This window comes from Cimex lectularius, unplaced genomic scaffold, assembly GCF_000648675.2.
Source record: "Cimex lectularius strain Harlan isolate CLEC.00 unplaced genomic scaffold, Clec_2.1 scaffold38, whole genome shotgun sequence".
Taxonomy (NCBI): domain Eukaryota; kingdom Metazoa; phylum Arthropoda; class Insecta; order Hemiptera; family Cimicidae; genus Cimex; species Cimex lectularius.
Window position 1 is genome coordinate 2,164,532 of NW_019392638.1, and position 25,112 is coordinate 2,189,643.

General features: G+C 36.2%; 1 protein-coding gene across 1 annotated transcript in view; it reads right to left on the minus strand.

Moving 5' to 3' along the window:
* Window positions 1–10,046: 10,046 nt before the first annotated feature.
* LOC106670042 (arylsulfatase B-like) overlaps window positions 10,047–25,112 on the minus strand; it is a 37,822-nt gene continuing 22,756 nt past the window's right edge. The window contains exons 3-10 of the mRNA XM_014400033.2: window positions 19,759–19,918; window positions 19,476–19,702; window positions 17,990–18,251; window positions 15,502–15,665; window positions 15,302–15,437; window positions 14,775–14,960; window positions 14,572–14,711; window positions 10,047–12,371 (exon numbers count right to left, since the gene is read on the minus strand). Coding sequence (XP_014255519.1) covers window positions 12,084–12,371; window positions 14,572–14,711; window positions 14,775–14,960; window positions 15,302–15,437; window positions 15,502–15,665; window positions 17,990–18,251; window positions 19,476–19,702; window positions 19,759–19,918 — 1,563 coding nt within the window. The 3' untranslated portion in view covers window positions 10,047–12,083. The remainder of the gene's footprint in view (window positions 12,372–14,571; window positions 14,712–14,774; window positions 14,961–15,301; window positions 15,438–15,501; window positions 15,666–17,989; window positions 18,252–19,475; window positions 19,703–19,758; window positions 19,919–25,112) is intronic.

Consider the following 25,112-nt stretch of genomic DNA (forward strand, 5'->3'; position numbering starts at 1 on the left):
AAAATAACTAATTACTGGCAAAACTTAATAATTTTAATATATTATATATTTATATAGATAATGTGGGAAGATTACAGAACGACAAACAGCCGAGGATATCGCCGGCCTTCTGCGTGTTCTTAATTAAGGCGATATTTATATTTATATATTTATGTATATTTGGGAGTCATCGGCGTATAACTAGGTGATAGTTACAGGATTGTATGGAGTCTGGTAGGTCGCTGATATAAATGGAAAAAAGGTTAGGAGAGATGCTAGAGCCTGGGGGCACCCCAGATTTTAATGGGAGGAAGGAGGAGGTAAGGCAATATTGATATCTTGAATCTTTCCTGAGGTATGAACATTTTTGTGATTTTAGTCAAAAATTATTGGTCAGATTTTTTACATAAATCTCAACTTTGTCGTCATTAAAATGCAAATCTGACATTTATTTCCAAAAAATTAAATTTTCGACAAAAAAACAATATTTCCGTACACGGTAGACCCTCAAAGAATAACAAGTGGCAAAACACACGTTTTTTTAAATGCACGATTGTTGCTAGCGCAAAGACTTTTCCATCCAAATGTTTGGGGAATTCGCCAACGTTGTCTGGTTATATAAGTATTCCAAGGACATACTAACTTTTACATTTTTTAGAACTTTTCTTAGTGAAAGTTCTTTTGCAAGGTTGAAAATAGGTGATATCGAACCCAAGTAGAGCAGCAACCAAACAGCATCGTACGTGTCATATTTTAAATAAAAAATGAATACATGATACATTCTTCTCGGGGCATGGCCAGCGAGGAGCCCTGATTTGACTCTATTAGATTTTTACATATGGGTAACTCTGACAAGTGCTGTGTACAACACACCCATCGAAACGAGGGAACATCTCATAGAGAAAATTGAAATAACGTGAAATGGCATGAGGTAAAGAATGGAAGAAGTCCTCCAACCAGTCACGTCGATTGCTCTACGTTCGCGCCTGTGCATTCAATACGAAGGAAAGCATTTCGAACAATACATCAGTTAATTTCCAAAAAATGCATAATTTAATCAAGTTTAATTTTTATTATATTTTTTCTTTAATTATGTACACTTTATGAGAAGAATGAATCTTTTTTTCATTCTTCTCATACAGTTACAAACTAATAAATGTTTTTATTAAAAATATGACATGTACGATGTTCTTGGGTTCTACTTGGATTCGATATCACGTTTTTCAACCTTGTAAAAGATATTTCACTAAAACAAGTTCTAAAAAAATGTAAAAGTGAGTATGTCCTTAGAGTACTTATAAAATAAGTCAACTTTGGTGATCGACACGTCATTGCCCGAGCCACCATTGAATATTTCCAAAAAAAAAAAAAAAACATCGAAAAGAAATAAAAAAACATAGGGGACCGCGGTAGCCGAGTGGTTAACGTGAGAGACTCTCGGCTCATAGACGCCGCGGTCGTGGGTTCGATTCCCACCGTCGCCTCTGGCCCTTTTTTCACGATAAACCCCCCCCCCCCCAATATGAACACACATATAAGAATTCGTCACCATGGTTAATATGCATAGATCATAAGGCAAAAAAAAATGGGTATTGCCATTTGTTGTTCTTTGAGCGGGTACACATTTCAACGGAAATGTTGTTGTCTTGTGGAAATTTTAATATAGAAAAATGCTCAATCAAATTTGTATTTTAATGAGGATAAAGTTGAGAAATTACGATTTTATGTACAAAAATCTTATTTTTTGTCAATCAAAAAAATGTGTGGTGATTAGTGACCGTTAATCGATATTTATTTAGAAATCGTGAGATGCAGTCTGGTGTGATGTAGGTTTCAGAAAAACATTTTCTATCGTGCCAACGATCTTTATCTTTATTGAGATCATCTTCAGGGCCTGGGATTTACAAACATTGTTTACATATAACAATTACATTTTGGATGTGGAAAAGTGAATTTATACAATGCAAAATATATTTTTTATATTCAATCAAAGTATTTCTACTCACTCAAAGTGTTTGTCCTCTGTGTGTGAGTAGAAATACTTTGATTGAATATATAAAAAATATATTTTGCATTGTATAAATTCACTTTTCCACATCCAAAATGCAATTGTTATATGTAAACAATGTTTGTATATCCCAGGCCCTGAAGATGATCTCAATAAAGATCGAATCGTTGGCACGATAAAGAAAATGGTTTTCTGAAACCTACATCACCCCAGACCGCATCTCACGATTTCTAAATAAATTAAAAAAAAATGTTAATATCTCAGGAAAGAAGCAAGTTAGAAACCTTATTCTGGTGGCTCTGAACTACGTTTTATTTAGTGAATCCAACACGGCAGTATTGACATTTAACCCTATAATAGCCTGTGTATACATAACCACCCTATTCAAACGTTGAAGTCTGGTTACATTCAGTCTGCCTGAGTACTCGATATTCCTCAGGGTGGGGTAAAAACTCCAACCTTTCACGCTAATAATTACATTCACTTCAATAAATCAACGTAAACACAACACCCGATACAGCCTAGAAGTCCGGTCACATTCACTCACCCTGTATACTTGATATTCTTCTGGCGAGGTATTGGTTAGGGGGCGGGGTAATAATTAAGATTTTTTTACAATTTGTATTTAAACTAATTAAATTCTACTCAATGTGATTTAATTTAGTTTTTCGAGTGGGAGAATATAAACTTCATTGATGTAAACAATAAAAATCTCTTAAAATAAAATAATATCAATCAAAAGTACTGCCGGATGAACTCCGATCACAATTATTTGTTCCCAGTTTGTAAATATATTTCATAATTAATTTTCCCTCTCGGAAGTCTCATCGTCGGGATCATTAAAAGCTACGTCGTTAAAGTCGAACGCTTTCATTATCTATAGACACTTTTTTCTGTCTTTAAATGTTAATTAATGGCTCAAGAGTTCGTTAAATTCTAAAATAAAGAAGAGCTTGCCGATATAACTTGTTTAATGGAAACGAGAAAAATAAATATTTGCTTTTAACAAGGCGACCAAGTGTCCATGTACAAAAAAAAAACGAACGTTAATAAAATTTTCTCATTGTAATACTTTCCGAAACACATATTACTTGAATAAAATTACAGAATATTAGGTTTCAACATCGCCATGGAGAAAACTTGAGCTTAGTTTCAGTCCATTTGCTGGATTGTAAAAACAAAGATATACAGAAATGAGGGGAATCTTGTTTCACTTTCCCCCTTTAATCCGGGCCTCGTTTCCTTTCACCACCTCCTCTTTCTGGCATTTATGCTTCAATTCGCTTTCAATTATTGTAATTGTAACCAAGAACAGATATTTAAGCAAATTTGGGAACATTTATTCAAAAACATTTACACATATTAAAAATATGCATCATAATGAAAAATGAAAACCAGTGGTTTGATATAAAGTTCATCACCAAACACCGTCATCAAAGCACCTTGTGGAAACCTCACCACATCAACAATTTCAAATATATCTCGAAAATGTACTTCCATCACTTACATCGTCAACTCTGCGTGAGACAACTGCCCAGTGAAAATTCTTGACACTAAAATTGATCCATAAACCAAATGTATATCCGTCCCTGATGATGCAATTTTAGGTCAGTAGCACGCAACATAACCAGAGGTGTTGGAGATTTTCTATGAACCCCCATAAGACCACCCACTTTTATTTCTGCAACATCTTAAACAAATTATTCTTTTCATGTGTCACATTTCAATTGATTTCAAAGTGACAATGTTACGATTTAGATTTCGTGATTAGGCCTAGGGTAAAAAAATAAAAGAGAATAGGGAAGAGACAGTCGAGTCGGAGAGGTGAACAAGATTCCGGGTAGATGAGAGACAAGAGAAGTGTGCGATCCTCAAAAGTGTTATATTCCCTAAAATAGAGTGCTTCGGTCCACTGCGAATTGACTGGAAATAGTGATCCACCCTTGTTCTAAATGGTCTGGCAAACGCTTTGTAGGAAATTACTGTTTATTTAAATTTATAAAAAGTTTTAATTGTTTGTTTAAAATTTAAAAGGAAATTTATTGATTTTAATTATTATTTTCTTGCGTGTTTAATAAATTGTTTTTAAACTTTAATTAAATTTTATTTTAAAAAGGCACCTGATCGGCAGTATTCAGGTTCGATCAAGACCTCTGGGGCTCTGTTTCTCAAAAAAAGGATTCAGAGTTGGGCCCGTCTTGTTGAGTCGAGAACAGATCGTGTCACATGTAAAGCCTTGGTCGAGATGAAAATGTTAGTGTCACGAGCGGGATTTGAAACCACGACCTTCGGCTAAATACGCCTCTGCTCTAACTACTTGAACTGTTGTTACAAAGATCTACTAGGACACCAACTTCATAAGTCACTGAGAATCGAATCCTGATTGCCCGACATTTGAAAACGGCCAAAAGAGGTCAAATGCGAAAGGTTGAGATGAGAAGTTGGTGTCCGAATAGATCCAAGTCACGATTCACGATACCTCAAGTGGTTAGAGCAGAGGCGAATTTAGCCGAAGGTGGTGAGTTCGAATCCCGCACATGGCACTAACTTTTTTATTTCGAGCAAGATCCTACAGAAAAAGAATACCCCCTGCTTCCAAGCTGAGTTCACAGCATTGACCTCAACTAATTAAATGTAAGATCTCAGCTAAAAGACTGATATTTTCTTCGTTCAGGATTATTTAAAAAAAGGTAAAAATGACTTTCTCCTCTGTCCTATTGGATATATTCTTTATATTTCCGAAATCGATATTCGATTTTTCATTCTTTAACCAACTACCACGACCGATTACAAGCCATCGATAATAGAACCAAGCTGAGTTACTTAACTTTGTTCAATTGGATTTAGGTAATATTTTTGTTTACAAACAACAAGCGTGCTATGGTTTTCTCCCAACTCAAAGTCAGTATTTACTATTATTTTCACGGATTTAAATTTAACTGGCAATTAAATAACATGATTCAATTAATATTTATTTAATTATTATAATTTTAAAAAATATGTTTAAAAAAACGTAATGGAAATACAAAATTGTTACGCATAGACAAAATACTAGGGTGATTATCTTTTTGTCCCAAACCTTAAGTTATATTTCATGATCTTTTTTTCAACTTTTGAAGGTTGGATGAAACGATATTATCGAACTGTAGAAGAATGGAAGTATTACAATAATTTAGCTTTTCGTAGGCCATTTCAAAAGGATTTGCCTTCGGAACACTAAGTAGGATGGAAGTTTGCTTCTTGCTTCTTTTATTTTGGCCATTATTCGATAAAGACCTAATCGCTCATTATTTTGAGCCCCTACTCAGAGCGGCGTGTGCAAGGCTGCGATTGTGCCCCGGTTATAAAAGGTTATTGAATCTCGATCACGTCAAGTCAGCTTGATTGAAGTGGGAGCGATTTGTCACTCTGAAAAAGGCGTCGTTGGGTGTTTTATCCGGAACATCCTTCGGGTTAAAGTAATTTTTTAATGCATTATAATAATTAAGGGGCTTTGGCGAATTGAAAAATCTCGTGATTAATCGTCACGTCAGTTGATCGTGATACAAACTGAACGATATTTATGTGACGAAGTATTCGGTCGTTAGTGTTGACTGTTGTCTTTCCGTCGCCATCATGAAAACGCAAATGATTTGTACGTTGTTGAAGGGCTTTTTATTCCGTTTTCCCGGCCGACCATCGATATTTATTCCCTGATTTCTGCCGGTGCGATAAGCTATCAGAGTCGGTTTTGAAACGTCGGTATACCACCTGCCCCATTTCATTTTATCTGCAAAGCCGGGACGAGTTGACTGGTGTATATATAGGGCCTGCGGATAACCTTTTTGCTCAGGGGTTATCTTACGGTCTTTACGAGCGGGATAAATCTCTTTAAGATACCCTTCAATGTCCCTTCGCCGTAGTCACGCCCTGTCGACCCTTCAGTCTTTTTAGATTTATTCCTTTCAGCCCTTTTGCGTCTATTTATTGCGAGGAGAGAGAACGTCAAAAGCCGCTTCTTAAATCGTTTATCCCGGTGCTCCGCCCAGTCGGGTGAAAACCATCCTTAATAATTGGTAATCCCATCCGAAGAAAGGTCAATTGTCTTCGTCCCTCAAATTTCAGAAGTGGGAAATCCATATGGCCAACCGCTGAGTTGGGAGGTTTTGTTGTTTCCTCTTCCATGAATAATGTACTATCACCTAAACCTCCTACAATTTATCTCTCGTTAAAAAACTTTTCCCCTAAGCGTTTTATCCCATTTTACAATGATATTTGATACTCGGGATTATTTCTAAACCTAATTGCTAATTGAATCTAAATGATTGTTGGACGATTTTAAACCTAAAGTAATGTTTCTTTTAATTTGGTCAATCATAATTAACACAAGAATGACACATCTACACAGAAAACAAACACTTTGAACCCTGAAGATGATCTCAATAAAGACCGAAACGTTGGCTCGATAAAGAAAATGTTTTTCTAAAATCTACTTCACACCAGACCGCATCTCACGATCCCCAAATAACATAATTTTAAAATATTTCTTTTTCAAGTTGTACGATGGTTGCCCCGTTTTTACGTAACCAATAACACAGGTCATAGAAATCTTCATATGCCAAAAGTTCTTGAAACCAACAAAACATATTAGAGATGTTTTCATACTAAATTACAAAATTACACTAACACAAATACGATTACTGCATTCACCACGATTACCACGTAAACGACTGAAAAGAAAATGGATGCGATTTTTGGATTTAGATTTGTATAGGCTCAAATCCGCACTATACTTACATGTATACAAACATGACTCATAGTCCACCGCCATTTCCAGCTTTTGCTATTTACAGTAAATTACCGGCAGCCCTCTAGAATCACCCATCTCGGGTGTTGGCAGACCTCGGTCTTATTCGTCCAGCCAACGAGGTTGGGCTTCGGGTGCTGTCAAATGCCATGTCAATTCAGCCTCAACGCATGCAGTTCCAAACCCGTTCATTCTTATATACATTCACTCCTATTTACATACCATTAATTCAATTAGGGTGATGGAGTACTACGATATTCCTCCATCACCCTTTACACATAATATACAACTAACCTAATTAAGGGTCGATGGGGTCTCGATATTCCGCCATCACCCATTCACGCTAATAAATACATTCACTCAACGCAAACTATGTATAAACAACTACCATTACTATATACAATAGAACAACCCTGTTTCCTCCAAGAATTGGACCAAGGGACCTAAATACTCACGGCCGTGCTGAGACACAATCCTTAAATCGGTGGCATTCCTGCGCGCTCTCTTTACGGAGCCAAGGAATCCCATCCTTCAATTAAGTGGGACACACATAAGCGCTCCTTGGCTCAAAGGTAAGTATCTGTGTGGCAACCTCGCATCGCCTATTCTTAATCGGGTGAGGGCGACACTTCTTCTACGTGTCAGATCCTCCGAGGGCCACCCATCGACATGCTCTTGATAGTGCTTCTCTGTTGATCCGGCCCATTGACGCTGCCAATGATGATGTTTTGTATTGCATTTTTAGCGTCCGAGGGACGGATTGCGGTGGTTATGTCTGAGGTTAGGGACGTCTCGGCCTTAGCTATCTCGTCCGCCTTTTTATTACCCTCGAGATCTCTATGTCCAGGAACCCAGACAACAACCACCGTTTCGGCCACAGGCTCAAGTTCGTGGTATCTCTCCAACAAGAATATGAATAAGAGGCCTCTTAAATGATTAATATCGTTTTATTAATCCAGAGCGGCTGCAAATGGGTAGCCCTCCCGTAATGCCACAAACATAACTTGAAACCAATCTGTTGGTTGTATACAATACATGAACAGTTTTAGATAAAAATAAATTAAGTAAAAAAATTGTTACGTATGTTATCACTTATTGAAAGCTAATGGTAGGGGGCGTCGGTGGCCGCAACGGTTAAGGCGTTGACAGGGCGCTCATCACTGTAAGGTAGGAGGTCCCGGGTTCGAATCCAGCGGCCCTGCAAATAGGCTCTTTTTCATAAACACGGGAACCCCGAGGGTTGTTGATATGACTCTGATGTAGCAAACCCTCGTAACAAATATAGCAACTGTTTTATTACAGATTATGACCAAATTAAAAAAAGCTTATGTTTATAAAAGATATTTAGCAATCTCTCGTATTCTTCTGAAAATGAACTTCTTTTTCAAAAACACCGACACCCCGAGGGTAATTGATGACTCTGCTGTTGCAAACCCTAGCAAAAAAATAAAACAACTGTTTTATTACAGATTGTGATCAAATTAAAAAAAAGCTTATATTTATAAAAGATCTTTAGCAATCTCCCGTATTGTTTTGAAAATGAACTTCTTTTTCAAAAACAGCGACACCCCAAGGGTAGTTGATGACTCTGCTGTTGCGAACCCTAGTAAAAAAATAAAACAACTGTTTCATTGCAGATTGTGACCAAATTAAAGAAGCTTATTTATATAAAATATTTTTAGCAATCTCTCGTATTCTTCTCAAAAATTGTTTTTAAAAATTAATCGGTGAGTACAAAAACGACATCAATTTTTTTGAATTCTAAGTTTTTCAAATCTGGTATGGAAAAATGAGAGAAAAAAAATAACTACACAATTAAAAGGAAAGCTTAACTCGTTTATGTAGAAAGTAAAATAAGTTTTCTTTATCTTAATTTAAAGTGGGGATTGAAGGAAATGTCTATCTCAATGTCGATTCCTTGATGTAAACTTAATGTAAATCAATTGGAGCTGTGAATATGCAAAGGGTCGAAAAGGTGCAGAGGTCGTAGGCCACCGTAATGAAGTGAACATGTTGCCGGTGTCAAAGAGGCTCATTTGCTAAGCAACATCTTCCTAAGCCCGCCTTACAACTGGTTCACAGCTTTCTAGTTAGTTGGCGTCACCATTTGAAATATCGAACTATTTATCAGAAAATAGTATTTTTATAAGAGTAGAGTATAGAGTTATCACTCTATCCAAAAAAGAGGAAATTTGTACAATGTTTACAGCAGTATACTAACCGTTATGACTTCTCCAGTAATAATCTCATTCATACTGTACTTTTTAAGTGTAATTGTATTATAATTGTCGCAATTTTATTAGTCTGATTACATGTATATACAACTGTAATACAATATTACAACTAAATCAGCCTGATCATGGCAGTGCTTACAGGATGGTGAGTATTGTGTGATACTCCAATTTTTAGTGATATATTACAATTGAAAAATTCGAATAGTCATTGTACACGTCTTGATGAATTGCTAGAAAATAGAGAGAAAGGTACTCAATTGACAAAAGGACAATTATGGTTGGTCTATAATTGGGTGTCAGGTTTTCCTAGGTTTTGAACAAATGTTATGTTGAGTCCTGTGTATGAAATGGTCAGGTTTTATATAAAATAAAGAGCTAGTGTGTATTAGACGTTTATAGTTTAAGGATAGTTTATACGTCAGTCAAATGACGTGGGTAGAATTATTTTTTGTCCAGATCCATACCATAAATACATACAATTGCAAATACACAATGTATTACATTTATTAGGTTTCGTGGTCCGCTTGACCAATTAAATTCTTTTAAATTAATTAAGGTTTTGGTTGAGATAAAAAAGCAAGTGTCACAAGCGGATTCGAACCCACGACCTTCGGCTAAATACGCTGCTCTACCACTTGAGCTATCGTGACTTCGATCCACTCGGACACCAACTTCCCTTCTCAACCCCCATTCGAATCCCGCTTGTGGCACTTGCTTTATCTCAACCAAAACCTTAATTAATTGAAAACAATGTATTACTTTTTTATTAACACAATTTTTGCATCGGCCCAATAAAAATTTTTCCAGCGCAATATCGTTTGTTCGCTTTTTTTATGCTTTCTGGAATGCTGTAAAATTTTTGCCTCAGTAACTTTTCCGGGCGAGATTAGTCTTCGAAGTGGAAAGAGGACAAGGGCCCTTGTATAAAGATGTACGAATTGTTTCACCCTTATACCAAAGAGGGGACCCCTCACACAATAAAATCGCTCGATAAATGTTTTTCGACACAAAGAATTTTTCTTTAAAGAGAGAGAAAAAAATCTTTCACCATTTTGAACTTTATTTTACAACATACATTTCACCTATATACACATATGTACAAGATTGAACAAAAAATGTTATACAATCATATAAATAATACACTGAAAAAGAAAACATGGGGATCTTTGAATTATGTTTATGTTCAAAATATTAATCCGACTCGAATAGCACGCTGGGAAAACAAACAAAATCACTGAAAATTCTATTAAATTCTAAACATATCAAAACAAATTGGTCACGAATCTAAACGGTAAAAATTTAATACATTAATTCAAGTTAAATAAACTCATAATAACAAAAATAAAACTCAAAAGAAGGATTTTATAGAAGTCACTCTTATATATGGAATTATTTTGAAAACCGTATACCCGCCAGGGCGTCGAGTTTTCATTTGCACTGTACCCCCCGTGAAAATTAAGATTAGAAAGGTGAACGTTTTCCTGGAAAAGCTTTTCCTCGCGGGCCTTTTGATTGTTTTAATTTCAATACTTGCTCATCCAGGAACTCCAGCCGGTATTTCCCTCATCATCGGCCTTTCTAAGAGAAAACATGCCGGCTCCGACGCATTTTTCACATACCGACAGTGCGCGTTCGTTCGGGCTAAAATTACCATTCTAGACAGCTTGATCGATCCAGTTCCAGTGCAGTTGAATTTTTCAGCCGATAGTTTCAGTTCGAGCCTAAGTCAACGATAGAAGTCAACAGTTAAATCGAACAAAAACGGGGCAAATTCCCATTGAAGCTTTTAGTACAAAAGTCTATTATTATTATTGAACTTTAAATATTCTTCCTTGTATTGTTTCTTAAATAACCACACTACAAATAATCAATAAGCCTTACAAAACAAAATTAATAAATGATAAGGTAACATCGATTTTACTGGTATAAAATATTAAAGAATATAACATTACAGTCAAGATTATAATATTAAATCTAGAAAAAATTATGGATTACATTAGTTTTAACCCTTTTTCGTTCAATGCACTGTATTTTTGAAATAAAATTTTAATATTTATTTTTGTGTTCATAATTTTTCCAAAGCGAATATAATTGTTTCATTAGACAAAAATGTATCTTGTCGTTATATACTCCAAAAAGAGTTTTGGAGAATATAAATATTTGATTGGTAGCTGGTTTCTTTAATCTGCCAATAAACGCCAAAGGGTTGGTAAATGTTTTCTAAGTTTACCGAACTAATCAAAATTAGAATACTGTATAAAAACATAATAGTACTGATAACGATTAGCTTCCTTTTTGTATTTTAGCAAATAATTCAGTACCTAATCTCCCTCCTTCATCAGTCGTTTATGAACTGTTTCGACACTGTGCGTTAAACCATTTTTCATGGATTCTAGCTAATTTAAAATATGACAAAACATTCTAATTTTGTTATATGCTAGAAATAAAACAGTTGATCGTCACACGACTCTATAAAATCGTCTTAATTATTGCCTTTGATTTGTTATTAAAGAAAATTTTCAGAAAGAAAAATTCTTTAAAAAATAATAAACTCGTTTGTAATGACAATATGACAGAATATGTTTCTTTCACAAGTTGTAATCATCGTTGATATTACAAATAAACACATTGAACAAATAAAATTCAAGTAACAGGAAGACTAGGAGTATCCAAATTTAAAATTAGTGATAACAAATTTGTACTGTTTTTTTAAATTTCCTGCTTTCAAAAATTGTTTATTGTCTTTATTTTTCTTATGGTTAGTTAATTTTTATTTTTTAAATGTTGATAAGTATGATTCCGAACTTTGGGCTTTTATGCTGTTCGTATCATTCAGAATGTAAAATTCTCGAACCCTGCATAAACATTAAAAAACTGGTAGAACGCAGGGTTTTACAGTTTTTGTTATTACTATAGTAACCATTGCAAATGGCCCGAGTAAAAAGAGCCGGGAGTAAAGTAGCCCGTTATCGACTAAAAAGGCTTAGAAAAAAGTAAAATTGAATAAATTCATTTAATATTGGCAGTCTTAAAGTGTCTGACGACGATAGTAACCGATTTGATTTAAAGGCTGAGTTCAGAAAACCCATGGGCTGACTGTGTTGTTGAACTTGGACGAGTCCCAACCGGCGATGTCGAGCGGGTGGTTCGCCTGTGGCACAAGACTCCGCCGGTACAATTTCAGCGTGTTGTACAGCCGTTCAACGATCGCGGTGTTGTTCGGGGCGAGGTCGACTTTCTCGCAGGGATCCCGGTCCAGGTTGAAGAGGCAAGGGTGGAAGCTGCAGTCGGGGGCGTAGAGATCGTCCGTCGGATGTTCTGCACACCGCACAGTCGCCTCGTCTCGCAGTATCCTCATTTGACCCTACACAAAATTGGTCACAATTAAATCTTTTGACGTAAATTCGGTTCTTCGTTCTCAATCTGTATCTTCATACTACCACAAGCTGTCATTATAGTTTACTACTAAAACGGCGGTGGCATCAATATTAGTTAAATCTTAGGAACAGATGGCTTGAATTATTGGAAAACCGAACACTTTCACTCAATGGCGAATGCAGTCTTTCTCTTCAAGACGTAGATAGAGTGCCGATAATTTTCAAACTTGTTATTGCTCCTTAAAAGCACACCTGATGCGTTGGTAAATCGCGAAATTGGCAGAGATCTTCAAAACATTTCCTGTCTTGGTGTGCGTCATTGCTTAGTATGGGTAATGCAAGAATACGCAGGTTATGCTATCACAGCTGGAAAGGAAACCTTCGAACAGCACATAGGCCCAAATAAATTTCGTAGCATAAATTAAAGCCCCCGTCATGTGGCAAGCAAACAGACTGCTTGCAAAAGCAACCCGAATGGAAGAAAAATGAAATCCGACTCAGCACAAAGGAATTTAAGGTACATGCTCCAGTAAACTATAACTTTTAAAAATGGAACTATTGACAGATGATCAATGTCGACTAGAAGGAACAAATATGACAGAGCCTATCATACGCAACTACTCATCAATAGCTAGGAAAAGGCTGTGGTACATAGGAAAGCCAAAGTCTTGATCAATGTAAACTTTAATACCATACTATGAAAAATTCTACACTTCATTGAAGAAATAAAAACGCCATATTTTTTTTTATACAGCGGCAATGCCACAGCCCGAGCCAAATGGAGCCCAGTCCTTGCAAGCCACAGAAAAGGACCAAAAGAACGGAACCCGACGGTTCGACTACATGGGCTAAAACTTTCAAATATTACAGTGCTTTATCGAGAAAGAGTCGCTGTGAATTCATTATCGACACTCCTTCAAGTTCACTGGAGATACTTTGAGTCCTTGGTTGCGCCACTAAATCTAACCTAAGAACCGACCAACACCCGACGTCCCGGATATGAAATTACATTTTATCTACCAGTTGAATGTCTGTTAATACATTAAAAATATGTTTATAACCGTGAATTACTGTTTAGTATTGAATATAGGTCTTTATGTATTTGGTTGTGGATTCTGGTTCAACTGTACAAAGAACAATCAATAATTATGTCAGTTGCAGTGATACGGGATATACAGATTGGACATGGGTTTATGGTTTTTTAGAGGAGGAAACTATGGGTGAGCCGGGAGTAGCAGAATTCGATGCCGGACTTATTCTTTTCAGGAAGGTCTGGAGGAGTCCCATTTTTTATGCAAGGAGCATATTTCCTGTATTCACATCTCTGAGAATACAAGACGAACAGCCTAAAATAAAGGTGGAACATAACGGTCAGTGAAGGAAATCGCATCCTTGAGATACCAGTTGTGGCGGTCTCAAAGTCATCAAAGATTCTTTATTTGTATAGAAAATGAAAAAGTCACGATTGATCTCGTTTAACGTACACAATTCGTAACTTCATTATCATTTATTTATTACAAATAAGCTCTTGTTTGATTTTTTCCCCGGTAGAACACTGACCCTATGTGTACCACGGATCCCAGCACAGCTACTTCTTGGTTTCAATATGAAGGATAAGACGAGAGGAAATCTACATGTCACCATCGTTAAGAAGACGTGGCGGGTTGTTGAGATGAAAAAGTGTTGGCTTTGGGGGTCAGGATTATCGGAAGTTTGGTGGGGAACTTTTGGAAGAAGGATCGCATCAGTTCATTGACAATAAGATTGTTCAGGTTTTTGCGGATAATGAGTTTAGTGCTGCATTAAGGAGCTTTGACAATTTTGATGAAAACGTTTGATCGGAAGGATTGGGTGCGCTGGAAGTTAGAGGTCTTGGGGAACCATACAATTCGACTCGGTATGTCCAAAGTTTCCTCAGGGATGTCTTGGACAGTTGAGTTTGGATGGTTAAAACAAATTTCGGTCTAAAAATTTCTCGTAATTCTCCAAGACTTTTTTTAGGTTGAATGTGGGTCTGTCAATGATATGCGAGATATCGACTACTTATAGAAACGGAATATGACGAAATGAACCTCTATAAGTCAGCCGAAGTTTTCTTTCGTGAGAAATAAGAAATGATTTTTATCTGTTTTGCCTCTATAAATTCAAATCCGTAGTTTTGAAAATCTTGATAAAAATGGTCGTTACCTCTCCAGAAGTCGGTGTATACAGGGTCGACAACGCTTTGAAAGACTTGCTGTTGAATATTTTTTTATATTCGTACGGAGGCGTCAGTGGAGACCGCACGTCGTTCAGGAACCCGTCGAAAATACCGTCCGCGAATGTCCCTGAAAAAAGAAAGTATAAAAAAGAAAATCCAATTTTTCAAAGGAGAAAATATATTTACGTACCTACGACCAATTTCCAGGTCCGTTTAGAAACATCGACAGTGTCGAACGTGGTGACGATGGCCGCATTCCTGTCCTTTTCGTTGATGTTGAGCAATGCCTGGGTTCTCCTCGACGGCAAGTTCCAGACCAGAGAGTACCATTGGTCAATACCGTCGAGGTTGCTGGGTAAATGTAATTTGTCTCCGCCTGAAAATGTTGATTTTGAGTTTGAATTGAACTGGCATTGAAATATCACCCTGGTCGTAATCCTTTGAATAATGTATTGATGAAAGCCGTTAACACCGCCTTTTATTTTCTGATCGCTGTCATGGATAAGATTAACCAGTTTCAAAGCATCAATGAAGACCGTTGAGAACGACTGGTCAACCAGTAAGATAAGCCATACTACTTTTTGTTTTCTAACAGAGGTCCTTTTTTAGAAAATTTGGCTGAGAATTCGCCATATGCATGAGAAAACAAATTTTTATGCTTTTTCTTTTGAATATAATAAACAAGTTTATTTGGAAAGTTAAAAGAAATAACACCACCTGCAGCTGTGTATAGCGTCGGTACCCAGTCGGTGACGTGAATCAACTGGTTCGACACCCTCGGATTCTGCTGTAGCTGCTGGGACCATATGAAGCTGCTGCTCTTCACGCCGCCTTCCCAAAGCGTCTCTTTTGCCTAAACCAAAATGAACATGATTTTAAGATTCATTTATGTTTTCATCCACGTATTAGGTGCTCACCCCTCTAAACGGTAAATTCGAGCCCCAATTCGGGAATATGGCCTTTGAAGAAGACGGAGCCCCGTTATCTGCCAAGAATAGTATGATCGTATTGTCCAGCATGTTTTTATCTTTCAAGGCTTCGACAAGTTCGCCGACCGCGTCGTCCATTTTGCTCACCATCGCTGTTGAACAAAGAGATTCGCCTAAGATTAGCAGATTTTTATTAATAGCGGAGCTTTTCTGGAAAACCTCGAACATTTTCAGATTACAAATCGAGATAAAGGAAGATTCAAAAGATTAAAGATCAAGGAAGCATATGTTACGTCACTCTTTAATTACCCCCTTGTTTATTGCACAAGAAATGGAGAATCATCACGCAATCAATGCACACATTTTAATCTCATAAATTGGTTTATGTAGAAGGTAGAATTTATGAGGTTGTTATATAGCACGTGTAATGAACTGAAAAAACGGCCAGGGGCGACGATGGGAGTCGAACCCACGACCACTGGGTCTACGAGCCAATAGTCTATCACACTGATCACTCGGTTACCACGGTCCCGTAATTAAATTAATTAATATCCTGTGAAGTACCACATTTTTCCAATGTATCAGTCCAATACGATTGGGAAGGGAATCAAAACGGCGGCGAACCAGTTCCTGACTGAATTTGGCCCACTCCTCCTGAATTTTTTGTTTTAATTTATCAACGTCTTGAAACAGTCGGCTACCACAATAAACACTCCTGGCAAGGTTTACCCAGACATTTTCAGTTATATTAATGTCTGGGGACCTTGCCGGAGAATGTAAAATTTGAATATTTTCTTTTTTTTAATTCTCTTACAACTTTTGACGTATGTGCTGGCGCATTATCTTGCTGGGAAATGATGTTTTGTTTGGAAACGTTTTAAAGTACTTTTTAAATTGATTTTTCTATCAATGTGACATAATCTTGACTCTTGATTCCGCCAGAAATAAAGACTATGTCAGTTTTGGCACCCCATTTGTATCTTAGAAAACACTATCCTTCTTTGCATAGGTCGAGATGATAGCTGAACCATCAGGACCATCGAGATTGATGTTTTTCATAAATGAACAGGACTTCCTTCCATTGGATATGATCGGACTTCTTCCATGCTTCTTTATGCGCCGTACTTTCGAGTTTTTTCTTTTTGATGTAAGGAGGTCCGCGAACGACACTTTTTTCAAATTTGTCTCTATACTAATGTTTGCAGCAATTTGATAGGCCGTTAAAATAGAGTTGGAAGCAGCCCATAAAATTGCCCGTTTTGTCGTGTTGTTAAGGCAGGTGGTCTTCCAGGAAATTTCTTTGACCCATAACTTTCTCGCGATTTCGAAAAGTTTAAAATCACTTTTCTACTTATACCAGTTGTTTTTTGATATATCAGAAATGCAAGCTCCTCGATTATTCATTCGCTGAATAAAATTTTTCTGGTGATGTTAAAGATTTTGCCCGTCATTGAACAGTTAAATGTTATCACATTGAAATCAGAAACAGAACTGAATTAATTTTGTTTACTTAGAAGTATTTGTTTTTATATGTAAATAAACATCAAGTGCACTTTCTCTTTATCCCACCCCAAATAAAGCATAATTTTTTGATCTTAGAAATTATTTTATATTAACATAAGATAATGTTTCAATTTTAGCAAAATAAACTATGCATAACAAAAAATATAATATCAATGTTCAACATTTCTTCAAGAGGGATCTTTTTATCTTCACCCTTAATTTACAATATCTACCTAAGGTTGTGGAAGTTGTATTAACATATGCTAACGGAGAAACTACACGCCTCGTTGAAAAAATACCAATTAACTTGTTTATGTTTCTTCTAGGCTTTATTTAATTCAAAACTGAAAAGAATATCAAATTTGTGGTGTTGGTTGTTCGGTGAGTGGATGAAGTCTGGTTGAAGTTTTCTACATTGTACACTTCACTGTGGTCGAGTCTCACTGGTTTCTTACGGATCAGACATTTCGCCTTTGAAACATTTTCCGTGAGGAATTATTGCTATAAAGTTCCTCATTGAAGATCACCATACAATTTTGACACTGGTGAAGAAATTTGGTCACTTGGATAATTACTTCACAGTTTTTTCTACTTAACATTGAATACATAACTGCTCTTTACTTTTTGCATTGCGCATTGTATTCAAATGTAGCAGAAAGACTGAACCGAATCTGCAAAAAGTCGGAAGATATCTCGATTCAATTCTAATAACTGACTTTCTTATGACAAAGAAAGAAGTCGGAAAAAGCATATTAATATTATAAAGTACTGAAGAAGGACTATGCAATATATCAACTTAAATGGCTTCACATGCACAACTCGAAGAGAAAAAAACAACTATTTTTTAAAAATAAATTTTCTATGAGGGTGGATAGTTATTTATAACTATAGTTATATATATATATATATATAACTCATATATGCTTAATTTAACAAAAATTCAACATCATTTTTCAAATAGTTGTAACATTACCAGCATATGTCCTTCTGTTTGGGTCCAGTATGTACTTGAGTGAGTTGACCCTCGCTTGTGGTGCTTCTAAGAAGCGCCCCTTGTGAGATCCGTGAGGCGCACTGTGCGCCATGAAAAGGAATAGCGGTTCGCTCACTGGATGCGACTTGACCACGCGGACCGCCTCGGATGAAAACACTTCCGTCGAATACCTGCCGACATAGTCCCAAACCGGTGTGTCGTTCTTCCTCAGATCTAGCCCGTAATACTGATTCCCATCTACCTGTCGAGTAAAGCAAAAACGTAAATAGTCGCATATTGATAGTTTTATGAGCAGAAGAAATGCACCTGACAGGGGCAGAGAGAACATCATGATCGATAACGATTAAATTGAAAATTTAATGATTAAACTTGAACGGTTTGATACAATGAAGAAGGCAATATGCCGAGACGCATCTAGCGAACCAACCCAGCAAATACGGGAAGACCAAAATGATCGATAACGATCAAATTGCATGCTCATTAAACGGCAGACCATAGGAGGAAATATCACGGTTTAAAATGTTTAAAACATACATCTGTAAAAATCTGTAAAAAAAGGCCTGACAAATAATAATAAAAAATTATTGATGGTCCGTTATATTTAGTGGTCTATTGATTGGTTGGAATGAAAAAGCTAGTGCCACGAGCGGGATTCGAACCCACGACCTTCGGCTCAATACGCCGCTCATCTTACCACTTGAGCTATCGTGACTTCGATCCACTCGGACACCAACTTCCCATCTCAACGTACCTTTCAAATTTTCCCTCCTTTTTGCCATTGTTCAAATGTCGTGTAATCAGGATTCGATCCTCGGAGCAAGAAAAATGGCAAAAAGGAGGGAAAACATAAAGATTGTTCATAGTGGAAAATAGAGAAAAATTGAAAATAAGAAAGAAGACCGTAAAGCAATACTGGTCGTACTTAATATTTTTAAAACATCAAAGAGTCTGGGAATGTTTTGTCCGATTCAACCGCAATATGTCGGAAAGGAGGTCCATAAAATGAAATTAGGCGAGGCAGAAACGAGGAAGAGAACAGGACTTGGTACTTTTAAGGCGCTGGTCCGGAGCACGCGACTATTTCCAGTCGTGCGGCTTAGCCTGTTCATAAGCCTTGAAGAAAGTAACTTGCTTTTCGACTAATCAATCACCAGCATTACGCCTTAGGCTTTTTAATGAACGGCCATAGTAACGAATTAGTGTAATTGGCGTGTTTCCTCGCTTCCGCCTCACCGTCAAGACCGTCAACTATTCCAGGAATTATGAATTATCAGAACTGAACCGTGAAAATCTAGAAGGAAGAAGTCAAGGCCGCAACGGCTAATGTCCCTGCTCTCTGATTAAAAAACAAGTGAAAAATAAAAACAATTTAATTAAAAATAGTAACTACTGTTTTGTCAAGAAGGGTTAGTGGGATTTTTTCGTTTTAGTCGATTTATGTTCAAAGGTGCGTTACATCACCAACCTCAAATGTACTCATGTAGTCGTAGTAGCCGATGTATCCACCGTAGAAGCCGAAAAACGAATCGAAACCCCTTCGTGTCGGAAGGTAGTCCTTTCTGTAGAAGCCGAGATGCCACTTGCCGACCAAGTGCGTCTTGTAGCCGAGGTCGCGGAGATAGTCCGGCAGAAGCTTGAGGTGCAGTGGCAACCCGTCAGGCTGTGCCACCATCAACGGCCCCCCCTGCATACCTGCAGGAGCAAATTAACGTTTGTTCCGTTTCGAAAAAAAAGAAAAAAATCCTTACCGATGTGAATGGGGTATCGCCCGCAGAGGAAAGCAGACCTGGACGGTGTGCAGACGGGCTGGACGTAATGGTTGTTGAGGATGATGCCGTTGTAGGCCAAAGCGTCAAGATTCGGGGTCGGGATCTGGTCTGATCCGTGAAAACCGACATCATTCCAGCCCTAAAACACACAAAAAAAATTTATTAGGCAAAAAGTTTCAAAACGAAAAAAAAAACTTTATCCAAAAATACGACAAATTTTAACATCTTAAAATCAACGTTTCTACTTAGAAACTTTCAGAAATTTTTTTCAAATGTTACTAATTTTATTATCATCAATGTTACTTAATTGATGATTTTATATCACAATATTTTATTGTTAGATTTCTCAGGTGATGAAACTTCAAGTTCTCTCTTTTAGTATAATTTGGAAAATTGATCTGCTAATCAGTCAGACCAAACCAGCAATGAATGCAGGCCCATAATGATTGGAAAAGAACAAACTACAATATTTTGATTGCTTACTGGAGTGAATAAAGTTAAACCTTTTGGCAGAAATCCATTTTCCTGTAAAACGCCGCTAAAAAAAAAAATTAAATTTTGACAATGTAAACTTAACTATAATGACTTATACCGTTATGCAATTCAAAAACAAAGTTTCGGTTCTTTCTAGCTGTTTGTGATTTATCGGGATTTGTTTATTTTAGTTAATGCTAGAGGTCGAAAAATTAAATTCAGGTAAAAAGCGGGTCAAGTTTAAACTACTTGACCACCCAAACCCCGGATAGTTTTTATTTAACTTTCAAGATTTAACTTATTCAGTGTGTTCATCGTTTTCCTTTTTGAAAATTCGACATGCGTGCCTGTCTGTTGTGTCTACCTCCATTGATTTTCTCTTATTGGCCTGTTGGCAAATAAGCACGATCTGGTTTTCTATGTTGTTTATGTAAATTGTCAATGTGAATAAGGGTTATGCTGTTTGTCACTTGGAGAGGACGAAAATCAAAATTAGTATTTTAAATACTATAAATTGGCAGTAATACTTTTGTATTATGTTACCAACTAAATTTATATCAGTTGATGGTGAGCTGGTAATAAATAAATGAAAAATGTTAAGTTTATGTATTATTACTACCTATAATAACTACATATACAACAGAAATATAATGTATTCATGAGTCATTAAATCTGGATCCTAAAGAAACAAAAAAGTTCTAAAATAATTTTTAACTATAATTAACATTTAACACAAAGTAAAAAAATTAAAAACAAACAATTAACAAAATAAATTAAATATAATTATTTATCAATATTTAAGTGAAAATAATCTTTCGGATTTTTATAGCTATGAAAACCTTGAAAGTAGAAACTTATTGAAAATTTGGTTTTTCTGGCTAAGCTCACTCTAATTGTCATCAGGGATAAAGTATATGTAACTGTGGTACGAGTATTTTCTTTCGATGTTTATTAGAAAGGTGTACCCACTTGGAGAGGACGATAATTGAAACGGTTCGAAATGGGTTTTTTAAACCATAACTAGGCAGAAATATTGTCAATGGTTTTATGCTATTAACTTACAAATTAAAAACCTACCCCTCACGAAAGCTTCAGGATTTGACATCATTACCCTTTTCTACTCTTCGTAAACTTCCAAAAAAGCCTGTTTTCCTGACCACCCTTTATAACAAAACCCTCCGTATAAGTCACTTCCTTACGCCTTGGACATGTTTTGTTGTTTACCCAATCGCTCGAATAAACCACACACCTCCCGAATTCCTACCGTTGGTAAGACCCGAAAACCTCCTTTATAAACAAATCCATCTAATCCTGGAATCCTCTAGTATGATCCCCGAACATCAATTTGGCTTTGTGTTTCCTTTCTACTGTTCAACAGTGCCATTGGGCTGTGGACATCATCGCACCCCCTTGAGAAGAAGTCAGTCTTTTTCGAAGTCGAACAGGTATAGTACCTGGATTTTTTCTGTTAACTGAAGGACATCCTACCCTTTAAACACTTCTGCATCTTCATATCCTACCCAGACGACAGGTACTTTAAAGTTTGGGTCGGATACTCACACTCTCCTTTGTACTCCTTGTTGCAAGAGTCCCTTACTGTACCTTTTCGGCCCGCTACTGTACTCTGTATATAGTTCTGATATATCTTCCCACACTTACCCCACTGTACTAATATTGTATATGCTGATGACACTATGACTGCTCCATCCTCTAACTATGACCCTGTCATAGCTCACCGAACCCACCAGACATACCTATATTCCGTTGATCAATGATTCAAAAAATTTAATCGAATCGAACTAATCAAAACAATTTCCTCACCTCCTTCCCACTGAAAACGTCATCCGCTACATAGGGCTGCTTGTAGACAAACGACTCAATTGTAATCCCCATACACGACATAAAATATTCTAAACTGTCCCTTCTCAATTGTTTACACCACCTTTAGACTCGGGGGTGTGGAGCCGGTGTCCGGTCGGATCACGCAAATACAAGGATGGATTCGAACCCGAGACCTTTACCTTACAGTGAACTCCTAACCTTTCAGGCCACCTACTCGACGCTTTTTACTTGTACATTGATATACCTCTAGTTTATTCATATTTTAGTTGAAATATTTTTCCGTCAATACACCCCGAAAACCGAAATTTTTCAAGGGTTGTTTATTGCATCAAAATCCAATAGATAACCATATTGTATATTAAAGTATATCTGTCGTTTGTAATACGCCCCTGAGGTAAATTTCCTTGATTAGCAGATTCAGATGTTCGCTGAAGCTAAAAGTGTAACTTCCGGCTAATGAGGTCATTGTGAAGGCTGGAATTCCGGAACCGACCTTTCATAGCTCTCAAGAGATATCAATATCTGGAAGAACACTACGGAAGCGACTGCCGAATTTAGCAGAGGAGTTTGGAGGAGTTTTGGAATTTTTTATATTTTCATATTAGTATCGAATTGATAAGGGTTTTACTGAATATGTGAGTCTGACTAAAAAAAAATAATTACTTCATTGAAACATACTACATTGACTAATGAAACGGAATGAAGTTCATAAAGAACGCCAAAAACAGTTCACACGTGACCATATAACGTGGAGGGAGAAATAGAGAAAAATTATATTTTCAGGTGTAAAAAACATCCACACATTTATTATTTCACATATTATTTCCACGACCAACTGAAACAAGAAATGGTATTTTTGGAAAGGCAAATGGGTGGAGGAAGCGTGGTTGTATGGGGAACAGAAATTGTGTTTGTTTCTAGTAGAAAGAACAGTACGCCATGTATAGAATTAATAGAAAATCAATTAGCAAGGTAATTGGGAACCAATCAAGTGAATAATTTGTATTCTAGCGGGACAAAGCTCTTGTCCATTCAGCGAAAATGGTCAACGCCTTTATTAAAAAGGAAAAAAATCAAGTTTTGGAATGGCCAGCTAGTTCTCGAGGACTTAATATAATCGAATCATTTCAAAATTTGGTCAGGGGTGTTAATAAGGACTTGGAAAGGATGAAATGCACGTCCCAAGAATAATGGGAAAATAGAAATTTTCTCAAGATGTTCCTCAAAATCCAAATCTTCCAAATCAAAGCTAACAAGACTGTAGAAACGGCTTAGTAGAATTATTTTGTCATTATTTTTATGTGCTTTTTTAAATTTTATTTAAGTTTTAATAAATACATTCTGAAAATATGCTTTTTTATACCACCTCAAAATTCGTATTTACTTTTACTTCCCGAGAGTAATACTGTAGGGGCAGATAAATAATTACCAAATAAATTTAAAATGTAACAACAAAAGTTATTTATGATTTAAAAAATTAATAAAACAATCAAATTTACCATGTACCCAAAATATCATGATGTCTTTTTTTCCAGAGCTTAGTTTCAAAGTCCTGATGAAATGGATTATATTTTTGGAAAACTTGACGAAGGAACTGAGTGTTTTTCTTTTTTTCATATTCCCTTCGTCCCTCATATGGTATATACAATAGGACAAACTGAAAATAAATGATAAAGGTTGTCTACTTCCTTTAAATTACGCAGAATATTTGACCAAAATTTTATCAAAGAGTTTTCTAATTTAGTTTTAATTTTCTTAATTTAGACCCCACGATTTGCTTTTATATTTAACTTTCACCTGTTAAATGGAATTAATATGATGTGTATTTTAATTTAATTTGGTGCAGAAATTATGATAAAATTCCTTCTCTAGACTTTGTCTAAGCATTCTTCCATTCCTATTAGAAATTTTTAATTGAAAATTTGTCTATTCTCAAATATGATTGAACAGTCTTTTAATTGTGTATTTAATGTACGTTGGCAAAAGCATTCAGCAGAACGTAGCAACCGCAAGTATCGGTTTTTGAAAGGTCGGATGAATCGGAGCGGTTCTTGGCATTAATGTTTACGAGATCCTAGACTCCTTCCTATAAAAATACAATTTCAAGACTTGCCAACTATTTCTAAATTCGCGACGCCATTCCTTGGACATGAGAATCTCTGTGTTCAATTAAGACACGTAATGTTGTAGACTCATGTTAATTAATATACTCTTATGGAGGATTTCCTTTGCTCCGGCGAACACGCAAATACGGAGGACTCAATTATTTTTTCCTCCGGGACCGGAGAGGAAAATTTCGATTCCGGTTTTGTCTCCCAATGTTTCCTGTCACATGATAAGTCAAAATGAAATAAAACTCCAAATACGACAATAATGATTTTTATCTTGGCTTGTCCACTAGGGTTTTTTCTTTTCATTGTCAAGGAGAAAAACGTCTGGTAGAAATGATAGCATAACAAACGAATATGGTCAATTTAAGTTTTATCAGGGTATTAAAGCCAACGATCATAATTTCGCTGCATTTTTCCGGGTATGTTTTATTTACAGAAGAAAAAATTTGTTGTCAACATTGGGAACGTAAACTTTTATGTAACTGATAAGTGAAGTGAGCATTAACTTAAATCAAGAGATACTCTCGTAAAAATTTTATTGCCGACAATTTTATTTATTTATTACAACTACAGGTACACAGAAAAAAATTCAAATTTAGGTAATAAGTAAATGTATAAGACAAATATAAGTGGATAGAAAAGTATATAATAGGCCTAAATGCAATTTCATAGAGGAATTTGAAGTTTTTCTAGTTTTATACTTGTTTGCTCCTACTGTAGCCTACGTTGAAAGTTTGAAGGTTTCTGGTGTTATGGACTAAATGTTAAAGTTAATTAATTTTGTTGTGGTGATTTGTGACCGTTAGTCGATTATTAACAAACATTGTTTAAATTTAACAAATTCACGTAGGATGTGGAAAAAAGTGAATTTATACAATGCAAAAAATATATTTTTTATATTCAATC